The sequence below is a fragment of the Pseudophryne corroboree genome, chromosome 4, assembly GCF_028390025.1.
Source record: "Pseudophryne corroboree isolate aPseCor3 chromosome 4, aPseCor3.hap2, whole genome shotgun sequence".
Classification (NCBI taxonomy): domain Eukaryota; kingdom Metazoa; phylum Chordata; class Amphibia; order Anura; family Myobatrachidae; genus Pseudophryne; species Pseudophryne corroboree.
The window spans coordinates 126874105-126892384 of record NC_086447.1 but is presented as its reverse complement, the minus strand read 5'-3'; the positions used below and the strand labels follow the sequence as shown (position 1 = coordinate 126892384).

The following is an 18280-nucleotide window of genomic DNA, read 5'->3' as shown; positions in this document are numbered from 1 at the left end:
TTGGTGCCCTTTTTTTCATTTTAAAAGGTTGAATATTTTCCAAAGACTTTGAGAGACTGAACATCACTGGGCTCTTTTAAAAGCGCCTGAGAATCAGGGTGGTAACCATTTCTATTTGTGCATTACTGTTTCAGTGATGTCACTGGAGCGTAGAGATGAGACAGGCTGCATTACTGCTTCAGTAATGTCACTGGAGCCTAGAGATGGGACAGGCTACATTATTGTGTCAGTGATGTCACTGGAGTCTAGAGATGGGACAGGTTACAATACTGTTTCAGGGATGTCACTGGTGCCTAGAGATGGGACAGGCTGCATTATTGTGTCAGTGATGTCACTGGAGCCTAGAGATGGGACAGGCTACATTATTGTGTCAGTGATGTCACTATTGCCTAATGAAGGGACAGGCTGCATTATTGTGTCAGTGATGTCACTGGTACTTAGTGAATGCACTGGTTGCATTACTGCCTCAGAGATGTTATTGGTAGAAAGTGAAAGGACAGGCTGCATTAATGTCTCAGTGGCGTCACGGGTAACAAGTGAAGGGAGAGCCTTAAGGTCTCAGTGATATTACGAGTATCTAGTGAATGAACAGGCTGCATTACGGGCCCAGAGATGTCACTGGTACCTAGTGAAGGGAAGGTTGAATTACAATCTGATCTCACTGACTGATAGTGAATGGACAGGGTGCATTTATGGGTCAGTAATGTGTTTGGCTCCTAATGAAGAGATCATCTCAGTAGGCCACCTTCGGATATTATTAAGGTCCCTCTATTATGAGCTTGAGCTCGCTTACAGCATTATAGTACTGGAAGCACGCTCACCAGTTGCCATAATGTACTGCCCATCCCGGGAGATTTTGAGGTTCGTGCTGACTGTGGGCATTTCAAAGTCCTGGATAAGTTCAATCCTCTTCCGAACATCTGTACACCAACAAAGAAGATTTAAGACATGTGTTAGTGAGGCACGGTAAGCATACACCTATGACATATTGTATGTGTTAATGAGGCACGGTAAGCATACACCTCCTATGACAAATGTGTTAGTGAGGCACTGTAAGCACACACCCATGATGTGTGTTAGTGAGGCACTGCATGCATACACCCATGACATATGTGTTAGTGAGGCACTGCATGCATACACCCATAACATGTGCTAGTGAGGCACTTCATGCATACACACATGACATATGTGTTAGTGAGGCACTGCATGCATACACCTATGGTATATGTCTTAGTGAGGCACTATAGGCATACACCATTTACAGCTACAGGAGTGATGGCTATTTGCAGAGTTCAGCACTTACCCACATCTTTTTTCTGTAGTGCCCTCTTCTTGCGATCAGAAAGCCACTAGGATAAAAACAAAAACAAATGAGCATCAGTAACTGATGGTTAAAAGTTATTTCAACAAGAATTTAGCATTTAAATCTACAGTACTGTAAATCTATGTACAATTTAGCATCATAGTATGTTTATCAAAAAATATTTTATATTTCTCTAGCATCCATAAGGGATATTGGGGAGACTTAGTATGATGGGGTATAGACGGGGTCCAAAGGAGCCGGGGCAATTTAAATTTCTTCACTGGGTGTGCTGGCTCCTCCCCTCTATGCCCCCTCCCACAGGCAGTTTAGAAAAAAGTGCCCTCAGGAGAGAATGCACATGTCTGCAGCTCCAGAGATTTTTCTTCAATTTCTTTTAAACTTTTGTTATTTTCGCTATGCTGTTTGGGCAACAGCATACCTGCACCGTGGAAGTTAGGGGGTACGGTCACCGGCCTTGCGAGGTGTCAGAGCCGCTTCCCCGCTGCAGGAACACCGTCCTAAGAGGTTGTTTGTGCAGCAGGGCACTGCGCCTTAGCTGTCGCAATCGCAGCACGCCACACACCCCTAACAAATGCCTGAAGGTGACGACTGTGGTGAGTACAAGCCAAGAGGCCCCGCTAGGGGGGTCCCCCGGTTCATAGTGCGGCTAAACGTGGGCTCGGCATACGGGACCCTTCTGTGGGGGACCCGCTAGAGCCCCCCTTGTAAACTGGCTAGCAGTGGCTTAAACTAGCACTTGTGTAATGTTTTTAAGCAAACTAGGAGACATTGCCAATAATAAAATCTCTATAGCTCTGGCGCCATTGGGGGGGGCGGAGCTACCTCAGAGCAGGACCAGCGGCATTTTGGCATCTTCCTCTGCATAATGCAGCAGCAGCAGGCTCACACAGCTCCTCTTGACTCACAAGACACGCTGGAAAACTGGTACAGGGTGTAGCAAAGGGGGAGATCCGCTATTGTACCCAATCTGTGTCCTCTACAGGACAGAAATCATAAGTCTTTCACTGTGATATAGTAAGCTGACAGCCTCACTGGGGCTGTATAGCTGGGGTGTGCTGGCCTTCTCTCTCTCTCTCTGTGTCTCCTCTCACATACAGTAAGGGCAGGCTTGCTAAGTATTACTGTCTGTGTGTAGGTCATTGTGACTACTGTAAACATGGGTAAACAGAAACTATGCAGTGTATGCCACACCAGATTCTCTCCCTTATCTGATTCTGTTTCATGTGAACAATGCAGCCAATCTTCACAGCTCAGTGAAGGGCTGGAGGAGAGGGACCAGAGCCATCTTGGTTAGGGACTCTTAAGACTATGATGTCTGATATGTCATCACAACTCACTGCTAATGTTCAGAAAACTCAGCTGCTATAACAGGCTGTTGCAGACTTAGCTGCTACCACAGATGTTACACAGCCCCCCCTCTCTTACTCAGGACCACAAAAGCGTGGTTTACCTGCTCTACTCTCTGATTCAGATGAGGAAATACAGGAGGATGGGGATGACTTGGATCCCGTTAGTGGGGATTCCGCTTCCGCTCAGGGTACTGAACCCCTCACTCTGGCTATAAGTGACATGTTAAAGGACTCTGCCTCACAGCAGTAGTTTTTCTTTACACAAAACAAGCCTAATGTCACTTTCCCTAATTCTGCACAGTTAGATGACCTGTTTAAGTTAGCCTGGAAAAATCCAGACAAAAAATACCAAGTGTCAAAAAGATTTTTGCACACTTTCCCATTTGCTCCTGAAGGTAAGAAATTCTGGGAAGAGCCCTCGGGAGTTGACGTCTCAGTCTCTCAACTGTCAAAAAAGGTGGTGCTGCCTGCCCCGGGCTCCTTTACCATAAAGCACCCTGGAGACAGAAAGATAGAGACTACACTAAAGTCTATCTACACAGCAGCAGGTGTATCGCAAAGGCCGGTCATAGCGGGTTGCTGGATGACCCATGCCATTCATACGTGGTCTACTCAGATTCAAGAGAGCATCTCCGGGGATATGCCTCTGGTCACTACAGTGATTCTCCTGAAGCACATTCAGGACACTGCACGCGTCCTGCGTGACTTGCTCAAGGAAATGGGCAATATTAATGCTCTGACGTCTGCCATGGCAGTGTTGGCGCGCAGGGCCTTGTGGTTGCGTCAGTGGATAGCAGACACAGAATCCAAGCGCAGTGTGGAATCTCTCCCCTTTTCTGAGGATTGGCTCTTTGGGGTTGAGTTGGATACGTGGATTTCCAAAGTCACTGCAGGAAACCTACGTTTCTCCTCTCTGGGGCCCCGCCGGTTAGATGTTCCTACCGGCCATCTGTTCAGTCCTTTCGGTCTAACAGATCTCGATCTAGGGCCAGGGGTGCCTCCAATGCGACTAGAGGCACCAGAGGTAAGACAAAAAGACCTGCAAATACCGGTTCTCAGGAACAGAGCACCAGTTCTGCTTCCACTAAGTCCTCAGCATGACGGGGATCTCGAGGTGGGAGCTCGACTGCATCACTTCTGCAGCGTCTGGGAGGTTTCCTGCCAGGATATCTGGGTCAGGGACCTCATTTCTCAGAGCCACAAGCTGGAGTTCGACGGTGATCCTCCCCAACGCTTTTTCAAATCAAGCTTACCAGCTTTGGAGGTTACGCAAGTCACGTTGCAACAGTCCATCCAAAAGTTGGTCCAGTCCCACGTCATTATTCCAGTACCGATACCACAACGAGGCAGGGATCATTTCTCCAACCTGTTTGGTACCACAAAGACGGACGGTTCGGTAAGGCCCATTTTGAATCTAAAGTCCTCGAACCCTTACCTAAAGGTTTTCAAGTTCAAAATGGAATCCTTGAGAGCAGTGATTGCGGGCCTGGAAGAACAGGAATTCATGGTTTCCTTGGATATCAAGGACGCCTACTTTCATATTCCTATTTCGCCACCACATCAGAGGTTTGCCCTGCTGGACGACCACTACCAGTTCCAGGCACTGCCCTTCGGCCTGTCCACAGCTCCGAGGGTATTCACAAAGGTGAAGGCGGAGATGATGCTCCAGCTCCAGGTCCAGGGGGCCAATGTTGTCCTTTACATGGATGATCTTCTGATAAAAGCAAGATCCAGGGAGCTTTTATTGCTCCATATCGACCGCACTATCCAACTTCTGTCACACCATGGGTGGACTCTAAATTTACAGAAGTCCCACCTGGAGCCAACTCAACTGCACCTGTTCCTGGGGATGTTAAAGGATACTGTGGCCCAGAAAGTGTTTCTACCAGAGGACAAGGCGAAAACACTTCAGGAGATGGTCCGCATGGTGCTCCGACCTACTCGAGTGTCCGTCCATCTTTGCATAAGATTGTTGGGAAAGATGGTTGCCTCATACGAGGCGATCCAATATGGGAGGTTCTATGCCAGAACATTTCAATTAGAACTCCTGAGCAAGTGATCCGGATCACATCTACAGATGCACCGGATGATACGTCTCTCACCTCAGGCTAGGATTTCCCTCCTATGGTGGCTGCAGTCCTCCAATCTCCTGGAAGGCCGGAGTTTCGGGATTCAGGATTGGATCCTCCTCACGACTGATGCGAATCTGAGAGGGTGGGGAGCTGTCACCCAAGAGGAGCAGTTCCAGGGCAGGTGGTCAGCCCATGAAGCCCTCCTTTCTACCAACATTCTGGAACTTTGGTCGATCTACAATGCTCTGCTTCAGGCCTCTCCTCTGCTCATGGATCACGCGATCCAAGTACAGTCGGACAACGCCACAGCAGTGGCGTACATCAATCGGCAAGGAGGGACAAAAAGCAGAGCCTGCATGCGAGAGGTGTCAAAGATACTAGGGAGGCCAATCCCGGGCTCGGCGGAATCCCGGGTCAAAAACGGACGGGAATCAATCACGGGATTGAGGGATCAGCGTTGAGCGTCCTCAGGACACTCAGACGCACCCAGCTTCCTCCTTCCGGCTCCCCAGCGAAGCGTGACGTGCAGCGAGAGGTCCCGCTGTGCCGTCAGCCACCGCTAGGGGAGAGAATATGAAGTTTCCCACCGTGGTATACGGTGAGTTGTGTGTGTAGGGCGAGGCCACATAGATAAAAGCCAATCCTGGGTATCCCAGGAATCCCGGGATTAACCAATTTTCAATCCAGATACCCGGGATTGAAAAAATGGCTCGGGATTAGCCTCCCTAAAAGCTACTCCTCTGGGCGGAAAGAAATGCAAGCGCAATGTCAGCAATCATCAGGTGTTTCAGCAGATCATCGACCGATGGGGCTGCCCACAAATAGACATGACGTATTCTCGTCTCAACAAGAAGCTTCACTGGTATTGCTCACGAACCAGGGACCCTCAGACAAGGGCAGTGGATGCACTGACGTCGCCTTGGCCTTACCGGCTGGTCTACCTGTTTCCTCCGATTCTGTTGCTCCCAAGGGTGCTCAAGCGAATCAGGAATCCAGGCAATTCTGATTGCCCCAGATTGGCCTCGGAGGGCGTGGTACACGGATCTTCTGGACATGTCCGTCGAAGACCCTTTGCCTCTACCACTAAGAAGCGATCTTCTTCAACAAGGTCCGTTCATCTACCCGGACTTATGGCGACTACGTTTGACGGCATGGAGGTCGAGCGAAACATCCTAGCTCACAAGTGCCTTTCCCAAAAAATTATTGCTACCATGGTTAAGGCCAGGAAACCTGTGACGTTAAAACACTATCATCATATCTGGAGAAGATATGTCTCCTAGTGCGAGGAACGCACATATCCACCTGCAGAGTTCCACTTGGGACGTTTCTTACGTTTCCTGCAGGCTGGTGTTAATAAGGGCTTACGTCTGGGTTCCGTTAAGATCCAGATTTCAGCTCTCTCCATTTTTCCCCAGAAAAAATTAGTACTGTTGCCAGAAGTTCAGACCTTCTTGCAAGGGGTACCTCCTTTTGTGCTACCTACAGCACCCTGGAATTTGAATGTGGTGTTGGAATTTCTACAATCATCCTGGTTTGAACCTCTGATGACGGTAGAAGACAAGTACCTCACGTGGAAGACGGTGATGTTACTGGCCTGGCTTCTGCTAGACCTGTCTCAGAATTGGGGGCCTTATCATGTAAAAGTTCGTATCTGGTCTTTTACGAGGACAGAGCGGAGTTCAGGACAAAATAGCAGTTCCTGCCGAAGGTTGTCTCTGCGTTTCACCTGAATCAACCTATTGTGGTTCCGTCAAGTTCTGACGCTTCTGCTCCTGCGGAGGCATTGGATGCTGTGCGAGCCTTGGAGATCTATGTCAAGAAAACGACTCGGATCAGAAAGACGGAATCCTTGTTCGTGCTCTATGATGCACAGAAAAAGGTTTGTCCTGCCTCAAAGCAGTCCAATGCTCGTTGGCTTAGGCTTACTACCCAACAGGCCTATGTCTCGGCAGCCTTACCGGTTCCTAAGTCTCTGAAGGCCCATTCTACAAGGTTGGTTGGCTCTTTCTGGGCGGCTGCCCGAGGAGTCTCGGCCTTGCAACTATGCCAAGCTGCTACCTGGTCGGGGAAAAAAATAGGATTTTAATACCTACCGGTAAATCCTTTTATCCTAGTCCGTAGAGGATGCTGGGGACTCCAAAAGGACTATGGGGTATAGACGGGATCCGCAGGAGACATGGGCACACTAAAAAGACTTTGACTGGGTGTGAACTGGCTCCTCCCTCTATGCCCCTCCCCCAGACCTCAGTTATAGGAACTGTGCCCAGGAGAGACGGACATTTCGGGGAAAGGATTTTTTTTAAATTAAGGGCAAGAAACATACCATCCCACACCATAAACACACCGAACAACTGGATCAGCAGGAAACCAGATAACAGTATGAACTAACAACAGCAACAAGCTGAATATAACAGATACACAAACCTCGTGTAACCGAAAATAACCAGTAACAATACAACTGCAAGGAACTGTCCGCACTGGGATGGGCGCCCAGCATCCTCTACGGACTAGGAGAAAAGGATTTACCGGTAGGTATTAAAATCCTATTTTCTCTTACGTCCTAGAGGATGCTGGGGACTCCAAAAGGACCATGGGGTCTATACCAAAGCTCCAGACCGGGCGGGAGAGTGCGGACGACTCTGCAGCACCGATTGAGCAAACATGAGGTCCTCATCAGCCAGGGTATCAAACTTGTAGAACTTAGCAAAAGTGTTTGAACCCGACCATGTAGCTGCTTGGCAAAGTTGAAGTGCCAAGACCCCTCGGGCAGCCGCCCAAGATGAGCCCACCTTCCTGGTAGAATGGGCCTTTACTGACTTCGGCAACGGTAGCCCAGCCGAAGAATGAGCGTGCTGAATCGTATTACAAATCCAGCGTGCAATAGTCTGCTTAGAAGCAGGATTTCCAATCTTGTTGGAAGCATACAGGACAAACAGAGCCTCTGTTTTCCTAATAAGAGCCGTTCTGGCGACATAAATTTTCAAAGCTCTTACAACATCAAGAGATTTTGGGACTGCCACAGCCTCCGTTGCCACAGGTACCACAATAGGTTGATTTATGTGAAACGAAGAAACCACCTTCGACAGAAATTGTTGACGAGTCCTCAATTCCGCTCTATCCACATGAAAAATCAAATATGGGCTCTTGTGAGACAAAGCTGCCAACTCTGACACTCGTCTGGCAGACGCCAAAGCCAAAAGCATGACCACTTTCCAAGTGAGAAACTTTAACTCCACCTTACGCAAAGGTTCAAACCAGTGAGACATAAGAAACTGCAACACCACTTCAAGATCCCACGGCGCCACGGGTGGCACAAATGGAGGATGGATATGCAGCACTCCCTTCACGAAAGTCTGAACCTCAGGAAGGAGGCCAATTCCTTTTGAAAGAAAATAGATAAAGCCGAAATCTGTACTTTGATGGAACCCAATTTCAGGCCTGCATCCACGCCTGCCTGCAAAAAATGGAGGAAACGACCCAAGTGAAACCCCCCCTGGAGGAGCTGCTTTGGTTTCACACCACGACACATACTTTCTCCAAATACAGTGATAATGTTTCGCCGTGACCTCCTTCCTAGCCGTAAGGAGAGTGGGGATGACCTCCCCGGGAATACCCTTCCGAGCTAGGATTGGCGTTCAACTTCCACGCCGTCAAACGCAGCCGCGGTAAGTCCAGAAACACGCAGGACCCCTGCAGTAACAGGTCCTCTCTTAGAGGAAGCGGCCAGGGATCTTCCACTAGTAATTCCCAAAGATCCGGATACCAGGCCCTCCGTGGCCAATCTGGAGCGACGAGTATAGCCTGAACCCTTGTTCGTCTTATGATCCTCAACACCTTTGGAATGAGAGGAAGCGGAGGGAACACATACACCGACTGAAACACCCACGGAGTTACCAGGGCGTCCACCGCACAGGCTTGGGGGTCCCTTGAACAATACTTCGGAAGCTTCTTGTTGAGGCGAGACGCCATCATGTCTATCAGAGGAATTCCCCAATGCCTTGTCACTTCTGCAAATACCTCTTGATGAAGAGCCCATTCTCCTGGATGGAGGTCGTGTCTGCTGAGTCTGCTTCCCAGTTGTCCACGCCCGGGAGGAAGACTGCTGACAGAGCGCTCACATGCTGTTCCGCCCAGCGGAGAATTCTTGTGGCTTCCGCCATTGCCGCCCTGCTCCTTATTCCGCCTTGGCGGTTTACGTACGCCACCGTTGTTATGTTGTCCGACTGGATCAGAACAGGGAGACCCTGAAGAAGGTTTTTCGCTTGCAGGAGGCCGTTGTAAATGGCTCTTAACTCGAGAACATTTATGTGGAGACAAGATTCCTGGCTTGACCATTTTCCCTGGAAACTTCTTTCCTGCGTGACTGCGCCCCAGCCTCAGAGACTTGCATCTGTGGTCAGCAGGACCCAGTCCTGGATTCCGAATCGGCGTCCCTCTAGAAGGGGAGAGCCTTGCAGCCACCACAGGAGAGAAATCCGGGCCCTGGAAGATAGGCTTATTTTCCGGTGCATGTGCAGGTGAGACCCAGACCATTTGTTCAGCAGATCCCACTGAAACACCCGGGCATGAAACCTGCCAAACGGAATGGCTTCGTAAGCCGCAACCATCTTCCCTAGCACTCGAGTGCATTGATGAATCGACACTCTTGTCGGTCTCAGAAGCTCCTTGACCATGGTCTGTATTTCCAGAGCTTTGTCCTCCGGAAGAAACACTCTCTGTAGTTCCGTGTCTAGGATCATGCCCAGGAAGGGCAGCCGAGTTATCGGAATCAACTGAGACTTTGGCAAATTCAGAATCCAACCGTGATGTTGCAGAACCGACAGGGAAAGTTCCACATTCCTCAGCAATTGTTCCTTTGACCTCGCCTTTATCAGGAGATCGTCCAAGTACGGGATAATTGTGACCCCTTGCTTGCGAAGGAGTACCATAATTTCCGCCATAACCTTGGTGAAAACCCTCGGGACCGTGGAAAGCCCAAACGGCAACCGCAAATCTCAGGAAGGCCTGAGGAGGATATATCGAGATGTGTAAGTAGGCATCCTTTATGTCGACTGACACCATAAAATCCCCCCCTTCTAGGCTGGAGATCACTGCTCGAAGAGATTCCATCTTGAATTTGAAAGTTTTCAATTATGGATTGAGGGATTTTAGGTTCAGAATCGGTCTGACCGAGCCATCCGGCTTAGGTACCACAAAGAGGCTCGAATAGAACCCTTCCCCCCGCTGGGACGGGGGAACCGGCACAACGACCCTCTGTTGACAGAGCTTTTGTATCGCAGCATTTACTACTACTCTTTCTGGAAGAGAAACTGGAAGGGCCGACTTGAAAAAGCGGCGGGGGGCATCTCCTGAAACTCCAGTTTGTACCCTTGGGACACTATGTCTAAAACCCAAGGATCCAGGGCCGATTGAAACCAGACCTGACTGAAGAATCGGAGACGGCCCCCCACCGGCACGGACTCCCGCAGGGGAGCCCCAGCGCCATGCGGTGGACTTGGTAGAGGCGGGGGAGGACTTTTGGTCCTGGGTGCCTGACACTGCAGTCGACTTCTTTCCATTTCCTCTACCCTTTGAAGCGAAGAAGGACGAGCCCTTTCCTCTTTTGTATTTATTAGGCTGAAAGGACTGCATCTGCTGATGGGGCGTCTTTTTCTGTTGTGTGGGAACATAAGGACGAAAAGATGACTTACCCGCAGTAGACACCAGGTCAGCAAGGCCGTCACCAAACAAGGCACTACCTTTAAAGGGGAGAGCTTCCATATTTTTCTTGGAGTCGGCATCAGCACTCCATTGATGAATCCACAGCGCCCTCCTGGCCGAGACCGCCATGGCATTGGCTCTTGATCCCAAGAGGCCAACATCCCTCGCGCGTCCTTTAGGTAATCTGCAGCGTCCTTGATATAACCAAGAGTCAAAAGAATGCTATCCTTATCAAGGGTATCCATATCAGAAGCCGAATTATCAGCCCACTTAGCAATAGCACTACTCACCCATACCAATGCCACAGCAGGTCTGAGCAATGCACCAGTATTAACGAAAATGGCCTTCAATGTCGTCTCCAGCTTGCGATCCGCCGGATCCTTGAGAGCAGCTGTGTTAGGGGACGGAAGCGCCACTTTCTTGGACAATCGGGGTAGAGCCTTGTCGACATTGGGAGATGACTACCATTTCTCCCTGTCATCAGAGAGGAAAGGATATGCCATAAAAATTCTCTTGGGAATCTGCCACCTCTTGTCCGGCGACTCCCAAGTCTTTTCACAAAGAGCATTCATTTCATGAGAGGGGGGAAACTTCACCTCAGACTTTTTCCCTTTAAATAAGCAAACCCTTGTGTCCTGAACAGCAGGTTCGTCAGAGATATGTAAAACATCTTTAATAGCCACAATCATGTACTGAATACTCTTAACTACCCTTGGGTGTAAAGTAGCTTCATTGAAATCGACATCGGAATCAGAGTCCGTGTCGGTATCTGTATCTACCATCTGGGTAAATGAACGTTTTTGTGACCCTGAGCCAAAGCGTCCTCCATGGATTTCCTCCAGGCTTGTGTCTGAGAATCAGATTTATCCAGCCTCTTAGGCAATAAAGCCACATTTGCATTCAGTGTACTCAACATAGTCACCCAATCAGCAGTCGGCTGTGCCGACAGAGTCATTCCCAACTCCTTTTCTGCGCCCCCAGTAACTTCCTCCGGGGAGGAATACTCAGCCTCAGACATGCCGACACGCAGTACCACACCTACACTCAAACTGGCCAAATCAAGGGGACAGACCCACAGGGAAGCCCGGAGAGAGAAACACAGAGGGAGTATGCCAGCTCACACCCCAGTGCCCATATACTACAAGCAATAATATATGTTGTTAGCGCTGACCTATAATAATAAAAAAGCACCAACTTGCCTGGGCGCCCCCCCCCCCCCCCCCAACCGTTTTGCTCCCTTTTACTTGGAAGGAGCTTGGAGGTCCGGGCCAGCGTCTCTGCAGCGGCTGTGGAGAGAGAGAAAATGGCGCTGGTGAGCTGTGAGGCTAAGCCCCGCCCCTTCCCGGCGCACTGTAGTCCCGCTAACATTTTAATTTTTTATACTGGCGGGGGTATAGTATACGGTGCCCGGGCACTGAATATGCCTTCTGCCAGTCCAATCTGACCCCAGTAACTGCTGCCCAGGGCGCTCCCCATCAACGCCCTGCACCTTGTAAGTGCCGTTGGTGAAGTGTGGTCAGAGCATGGAGCGCAGCGCTACCGCTGCGCTTTACCGTTACTGCCGTCTGATGTCTTCTGTTCTTCTAATACTCACCCGGCTTCTTTCTTCTGGCTTCTGTGAGGGGGGTGACGGCGCGGCTCCGGGAACAAGCAGCTAGGCGCACCAAGTGATCGAACCCTCTGGAGCTAATGGTGTCCAGTAGCCTAAGAAGCAGAGTCCTTAACTAAGAAGAAGTAGGTCTGACTTCTCTCCCCTCACTCCCACGATGCAGGGAGCCTGTAGCCAGCAGGTCTCCCTGAAAATAAAAAACCTAATAAAAGTATTTTCTAGAAAAACTCAGGAGAGCTCCCCTAGTGTGTGTCCAGTCAGTCCTGGCCACAGTATCTAACTGAGGTCTGGGGGAGGGGCATAGAGGGAGGAGCCAGTTCACACCCAGTCAAAGTCTTTTTAGTGTGCCCATATCTCCTGCGGATCCCGTCTATACCCCATGGTCCTTTTGGACTCCCCAGCATCCTCTAGGACGTAAGACAAACACTTTTGTTAAGTTCTACAAGTTTGATACCCTGGCCAAAGAGGAAACCCAGTTTGGGCAGGCGGTGCTGCAGCAGTCTCCGCACATTCCCGCCCGTTCTGGAAGCTTTGGGACGTCCCCATCGTACGAAGTCTCCCCAATATCCCTTATGGATGCTAGAAAAAATAGGATTTTAATTACCTACCGGTAAATCCTTTTCTCGTAGTCAATAAGGGATATTGGGCGCCCGCCTTGGTGCGTTGACTTTTCTGCAGGTTCTCTTTTCTATGGTTACCTGTTCAGCTGTTGCTGTTATTGTTACCAGACATTGCTGGTTGTTGTATGTTCGTGGTGTGCTGGCCTGGTATATAAATCTCACCACTCTTTGTTATTATGTTCATTCTCTCATATATGTCCTTTCTCCTGCGGGCACCGTTTTACCTATAACGGCCTGTGGGAGTGGGCATAGAGGGAAGGCGCCAGCACACCAAGTGAAGAAATTTAAAGTGCACCGGCTCCTTTGGACCCCGTCTATACCCCATCGTACTAAGTCTCCCCAATATCCCTTATGGATGCTAGAAAAAATAAGATTTTACTTACCGATAAATCTATTTCTCGTAGTCCGTAGTGGATGCTGGGACTCCGTCAGGACCATGGGGAACAGCGGCTCCGCAGGAGACAGGGCACAAAATTTAAAAGTTTGACCACTAGGTGGTGTGTACTGGCTCCTCCCCCTATGACCCTCCTCCAAGCCTCAGTTAGGATACTGTGCCCGGACGAGCGTACACAATAAGGAAGGATTTTGAATCCCGGGTAAGACTCATACCAGCCACACCAATCACACCGTACAACTTGTGATCTGAACCCAGTTAACAGTATGACAAACGTAGGAGCCTCTGAACAGACGGCTCACAACAATAACAACCCGATTTTTTTGTAACAATTACTATGTACAAGTATTGCAGACAATCCGCACTTGGGATGGGCGCCCAGCATCCACTACGGACTACGAGAAATAGATTTATCGGTAAGTAAAATCTTATTTTCTCTGACGTCCTAGTGGATGCTGGGACTCCGTCAGGACCATGGGGATTATACCAAAGCTCCCAAACGGGCGGGAGAGTGCGGATGACTCTGCAGCACCGAATGAGAGAACTCCAGGTCCTCCTTAGCCAGGGTATCAAATTTGTAGAATTTTACAAACGTGTTCTCCCCTGACCACGTAGCTGCTCGGCAGAGTTGTAATGCCGAGACCCCTCGGGCAGCCGCCCAAGATGAGCCCACCTTTCTTGTGGAATGGGCCTTGACAGATTTAGGCTGTGGCAGGCCTGCCACAGAATGTGCAAGTTGAATTGTGCTACAAATCCAACGAGCAATCGTCTGCTTAGAAGCAGGAGCACCCAGCTTGTTGGGTGCATACAGTATAAACAGCGAGTCAGATTTTCTGACTCCAGCCGTCCTTGAAATATATATTTTCAATGCTCTGACAACGTCCAGCAACTTGGAATCCTCCAAATCGCTAGTAGCCGCAGGCACCACAATAGGCTGGTTCAGGTGAAACGCTGAAACCACCTTAGGCAGAAAGTGAGGACGCGTCCGCAGTTCTGCCCTGTCCGAATGGAAAATCAGATATGGGCTTTTATACGATAAAGCCGCCAATTCTGACACTCTCCTGGCTGAAGCCAGGGCCAGTAGCATGGTTACTTTCCATGTAAGATATTTCAAATCCACCGATTTGAGTGGCTCAAACCAATGGGATTTGAGAAAATCCAAAACTACATTAAGATCCCACGGTGCCACTGGGGGCACAACCGGGGGCTGTATATGTAGTACTCCTTTTACAAAAGTCTGGACTTCAGGAACTGAAGCCAATTCTTTCTGGAAGAAAATCGACAGGGCCGAAATTTGAACCTTAATGGACCCTAATTTGAGGCCCATAGACAATCCTGTTTGCAGGAAATGTAGGAATCGACCCAGTTGAAATTCCTCCGTCGGGGCCTTCCTGGCCTCACACCACGCAACATATTTTCTCCAAATGCGGTGATAATGTTGTGCAGTCACCTCCTTCCTGGCTTTTACCAGGGTAGGGATGACCTCTTCCGGAATGCCTTTTTCCCTTAGGATTCGGCGTTCAACCGCCATGCCGTCAAACGCAGCCGCGGTAAGTCTTGGAATAGACACGGTCCCTGAAGCAGGTCCCGTCTTAGAGGTAGAGGCCACGGATCTTCCGTGAGCATCTCTTGAAGTTCCGGGTACCAAGTTCTTCTTGGCCAATCCGGAGCCACGAGTATCGTTCTTACTCCCCTTTGCCGTATAATTCTCAGTACTTTTGGTATGAGAGGCAGAGGAGGAAACACATACACTGACTGGTACACCCATGGTGTTACCAGAGCGTCTACAGCTATTGCCTGAGGGTCTCTTGACCTGGCGCAATACCTGTCCAGTTTTTTGTTGAGGCGGGACGCCATCATGTCCACCATTGGTCTTTCCCAATGGACCACAATCATGTGGAAGACTTCTGGATGAAGTCCCCACTTTCCCGGGTGCAGATCGTGTCTGCTGAGGAAGTCTGCTTCCCAGTTGTCCACTCCCGGGATGAACACAGCTGACAGTGCTAACACATGATTTTCCGCCCAGCGGAGAATCCTTGCAGCTTCTGCCATTGCCCTCCTGCTTCTCGTGCCGCCCTGTCTGTTTACGTGGGCGACTGCCGTGATGTTGTCCGACTGAATCAACACCGGCTGACCCTGAAGCAGAGGTTTTGCCAGGCTTAGAGCATTGTAGATTGCTCTTAGCTCCAGTATATTTATGTGAAGAGACGTCTCCAGGCTTGACCACACGCCCTGGAAGTTTCTTCCCTGTGTGACCGCTCCCCAGCCTCTCAGGCTGGCATCCGTGGTCACTAGGACCCAGTTCTGTATGCCGAATCTGCGGCCCTCTAACAGATGAGCACTCTGCAACCACCATAGCAGAGACACTCTTGTCCTTGTGGACAATTTTATCCGCTGATGCATCTGTAGATGCGATCCGGACCATTTGTCCAGCAGATCCCACTGAAAAGTTCGTGCATGGAATCTGCCGAATGGAATCGCTTCGTAAGAAGCTACCATTTTTCCCAGGACTCTTGTGCATTGATGCACAGATACTTTTCCTGGTTTTAGGAGGTTCCTGACTAGATCGGATAACTCCCTGGCTTTCTCCTCCGGAAGAAATACCTTTTTCTGAACAGTGTCTAGAATCATCCCTAGGAACAACAGACGTGTCGTCGGGATCAGTTGGGATTTTGGAAAATTCAGAATCCACCCGTGTTGTTGGAGCACTACTTGGGTTAGTGCTACTCCGACCTCCAGCTGTTCTCCGGATCTTGCCCTTATCAGGAGATCGTCCAAGTAAGGGATAATTAAGACGCCTTCTCTTCGAAGAAGGATCATCATTTCGGCCATTACCTTGGTAAAGACCCGGGGTGCCGTGGACAATCCAAACGGCAGCGTCTGAAACTGATAATGACAGTTTTGGACCACGAACCTGAGGTACCCTTGGTGTGAAGGACAAATTGGAACATGAAGGTAAGCATCCTTGATGTCCAAGGACACCATAAAATCCCCTTCTTCCAGATTCGCTATCACTGCTCTGAGTGACTCCATCTTGAACTTGAATTTTTGTATGTACAGGTTCAGAGATTTTAGATTTAGAATCGGTCTTACCGAGCCGTCCGGCTTCGGTACCACAAATAGCGTGGAGTAATACCCCTGTCCCTGTTGTAGGAGGGGTACCTTGACTATCACCTGCTGAGAATACAGCTTGTGAATGGCCTCCAATACCGTCGCCCTGTCGGAGGGAGACGTTGGCAAAGCAGACTTTAGGAAACGGCGAGGAGGGGACTTCTCGAATTCCAACCTGTAACCCTGAGATACTACCTGCAGGATCCAGGGGTCCACCTGCGAGTGAGCCCACTGTGCGCTGAAATGTTTGAGGCGACCCCCCACCGCCCCTGAGTCTGCTTGTAAGGTCCCAGCGTCATGCTGACGCCTTTATAGAAGCCGGGGAGGGCTTCTGCTCCTGGGAAGGAGCTGCTTGTTGCAGTCTCTTACCCTTTCCTTTGCCTCGGGGCAAATAGGAATGTCCTTTTGCTCGTTTGTTCTTATAGGAACGAAAGGACTGCGGCTTTTTCTGCTGGGAGGTGACCTGGGGTAAAAAGGTGGATTTTCCGGCCGTTGCCGTGGCCACCAGATCCGATAGACCGACCCCAAATAATTCCTCCCCCTTATACGGCAATACTTCCATATGTCGTTTGGAATCCGCATCACCTGACCACTGGCGCGTCCATAAACTTCTTCTGGCAGATATGGACATCGCACTTACTCTTGATGCCAGAGTGCAAATATCTCTCTGTGCATCTCCGACCAAGCCACGCCAGCACTGCACATCCAGGCTGAGGCGATTGCTGGTCTCAGTATAACACCCGTATGTGTGTATATACTTTTTAATGTATTCTCCAGCCTCCTATCAGCTGGATCCTTGAGGGCGGCCGTATCAGGAGACGGTAACGCCACTTGCTTTGATAAGCGTGTGAGCGCCTTATCCACCCTAGGAGGTGTTTCCCAGCGCGCCCTAACCTCTGGCGGGAAAGGGTATAATGCCAATAACTTCTTTGAAATTAGCAGTTTTCTATCTGGGGTAACCCACGCTTCATCACACACTTCATTCAGTTCCTCTGATTCAGGAAAAACTATCGGTAGTTTTTTCACACCCCACATAATACCCCTTTTTGTGGTACTTGCAGTATCAGAGATATGCAAAGCCTCCTTCATTGCCGTGATCATATAACGTGTGGCCCTACTGGAAAATACGTTTGTTTCTTCACCGTCGACACTGGATTCAGTGTCAGTGTCTGGGTCTGTGTCGACCGACTGAGGTAAAGGGCGTTTTACAGCCCCTGACGGTGTCTGAGACGCCTGGACAGGTACTAACTGGTTTGCCGGCTGTCTCATGTCGTCAACCGACTTTTGTAGCGTGCTGACACTATCCCGTAATTCCATAAACAAAGCCATCCATTCTGGTGTCGACTCCCTAGGGGGTGACATCACCATTACAGGCAATTGCTCCGCCTCCACGCCAACATCGTCCTCATACATGTCGACACACACGTACCGACACACAGCAGACACACAGGGAATGCTCTGATAGAAGACAGGACCCCACTAGCCCTTTGGGGAGACAGAGGGAGAGTTTGCCAGCACACACCCAAGCGCTATAAATATATATAGGGACAACCTTAATAAGTGTGTTCCCTTTATAGCAGCTCAAATATTATAAATATCGCCAATAAGTGCCCCCCCTCTCTGTTTTTACCCTGTTTCTGTAGTGCAGTGCAGGGGAGAGTCCTGGGAGCCTTCCTCGCAGCGGAGCTGGGCAGGAAAATGGCGTTGTGTGCTGAGGAGAATAGGCCCCGCCCCCTTTTCGGCGGGCTTCTTCTCCCGGTTTTTTTGGAACCTGGCAGGGGTTAAATACATCCATATAGCCCCAGGGGCTATATGTGATATATTTTAGCCAGAATAGGTATATTACATTGCTGCCCAGGGCGCCCCCCCCAGCGCCCTGCACCCTCAGTGACCGCTGGTGTGAAGTGTGCGGAGAGCAATGGCGCACAGCTGCAGTGCTGTGCGCTACCTCATGAAGACTGAGACGTCTTCTGCCGCCGGTTTCTGGACCTCTTCTCTATTCGGCATCTGCAAGGGGGTCGGCGGCGCGGCTCCGGTGACCCATCCAGGCTGTACCTGTGATCGTCCCTCTGGAGCTAGTGTCCAGTAGCCTAAGAAGCAA

The 18280-nt window shown here is 49.9% G+C and overlaps 1 protein-coding gene across 1 annotated transcript in view; it reads right to left on the bottom strand.

Annotated features, from left to right (window-relative positions):
* The window catches only part of NOL10 (nucleolar protein 10), a 163150-nt gene that overhangs the window by 142549 nt on the left and 2321 nt on the right, over nt 1-18280 (bottom strand). The window contains exons 2-3 of the mRNA XM_063915418.1: nt 1304-1349; nt 822-920 (exon numbers count right to left, since the gene is read on the bottom strand). Coding sequence (XP_063771488.1) covers nt 822-920; nt 1304-1349 — 145 coding nt within the window. The remainder of the gene's footprint in view (nt 1-821; nt 921-1303; nt 1350-18280) is intronic.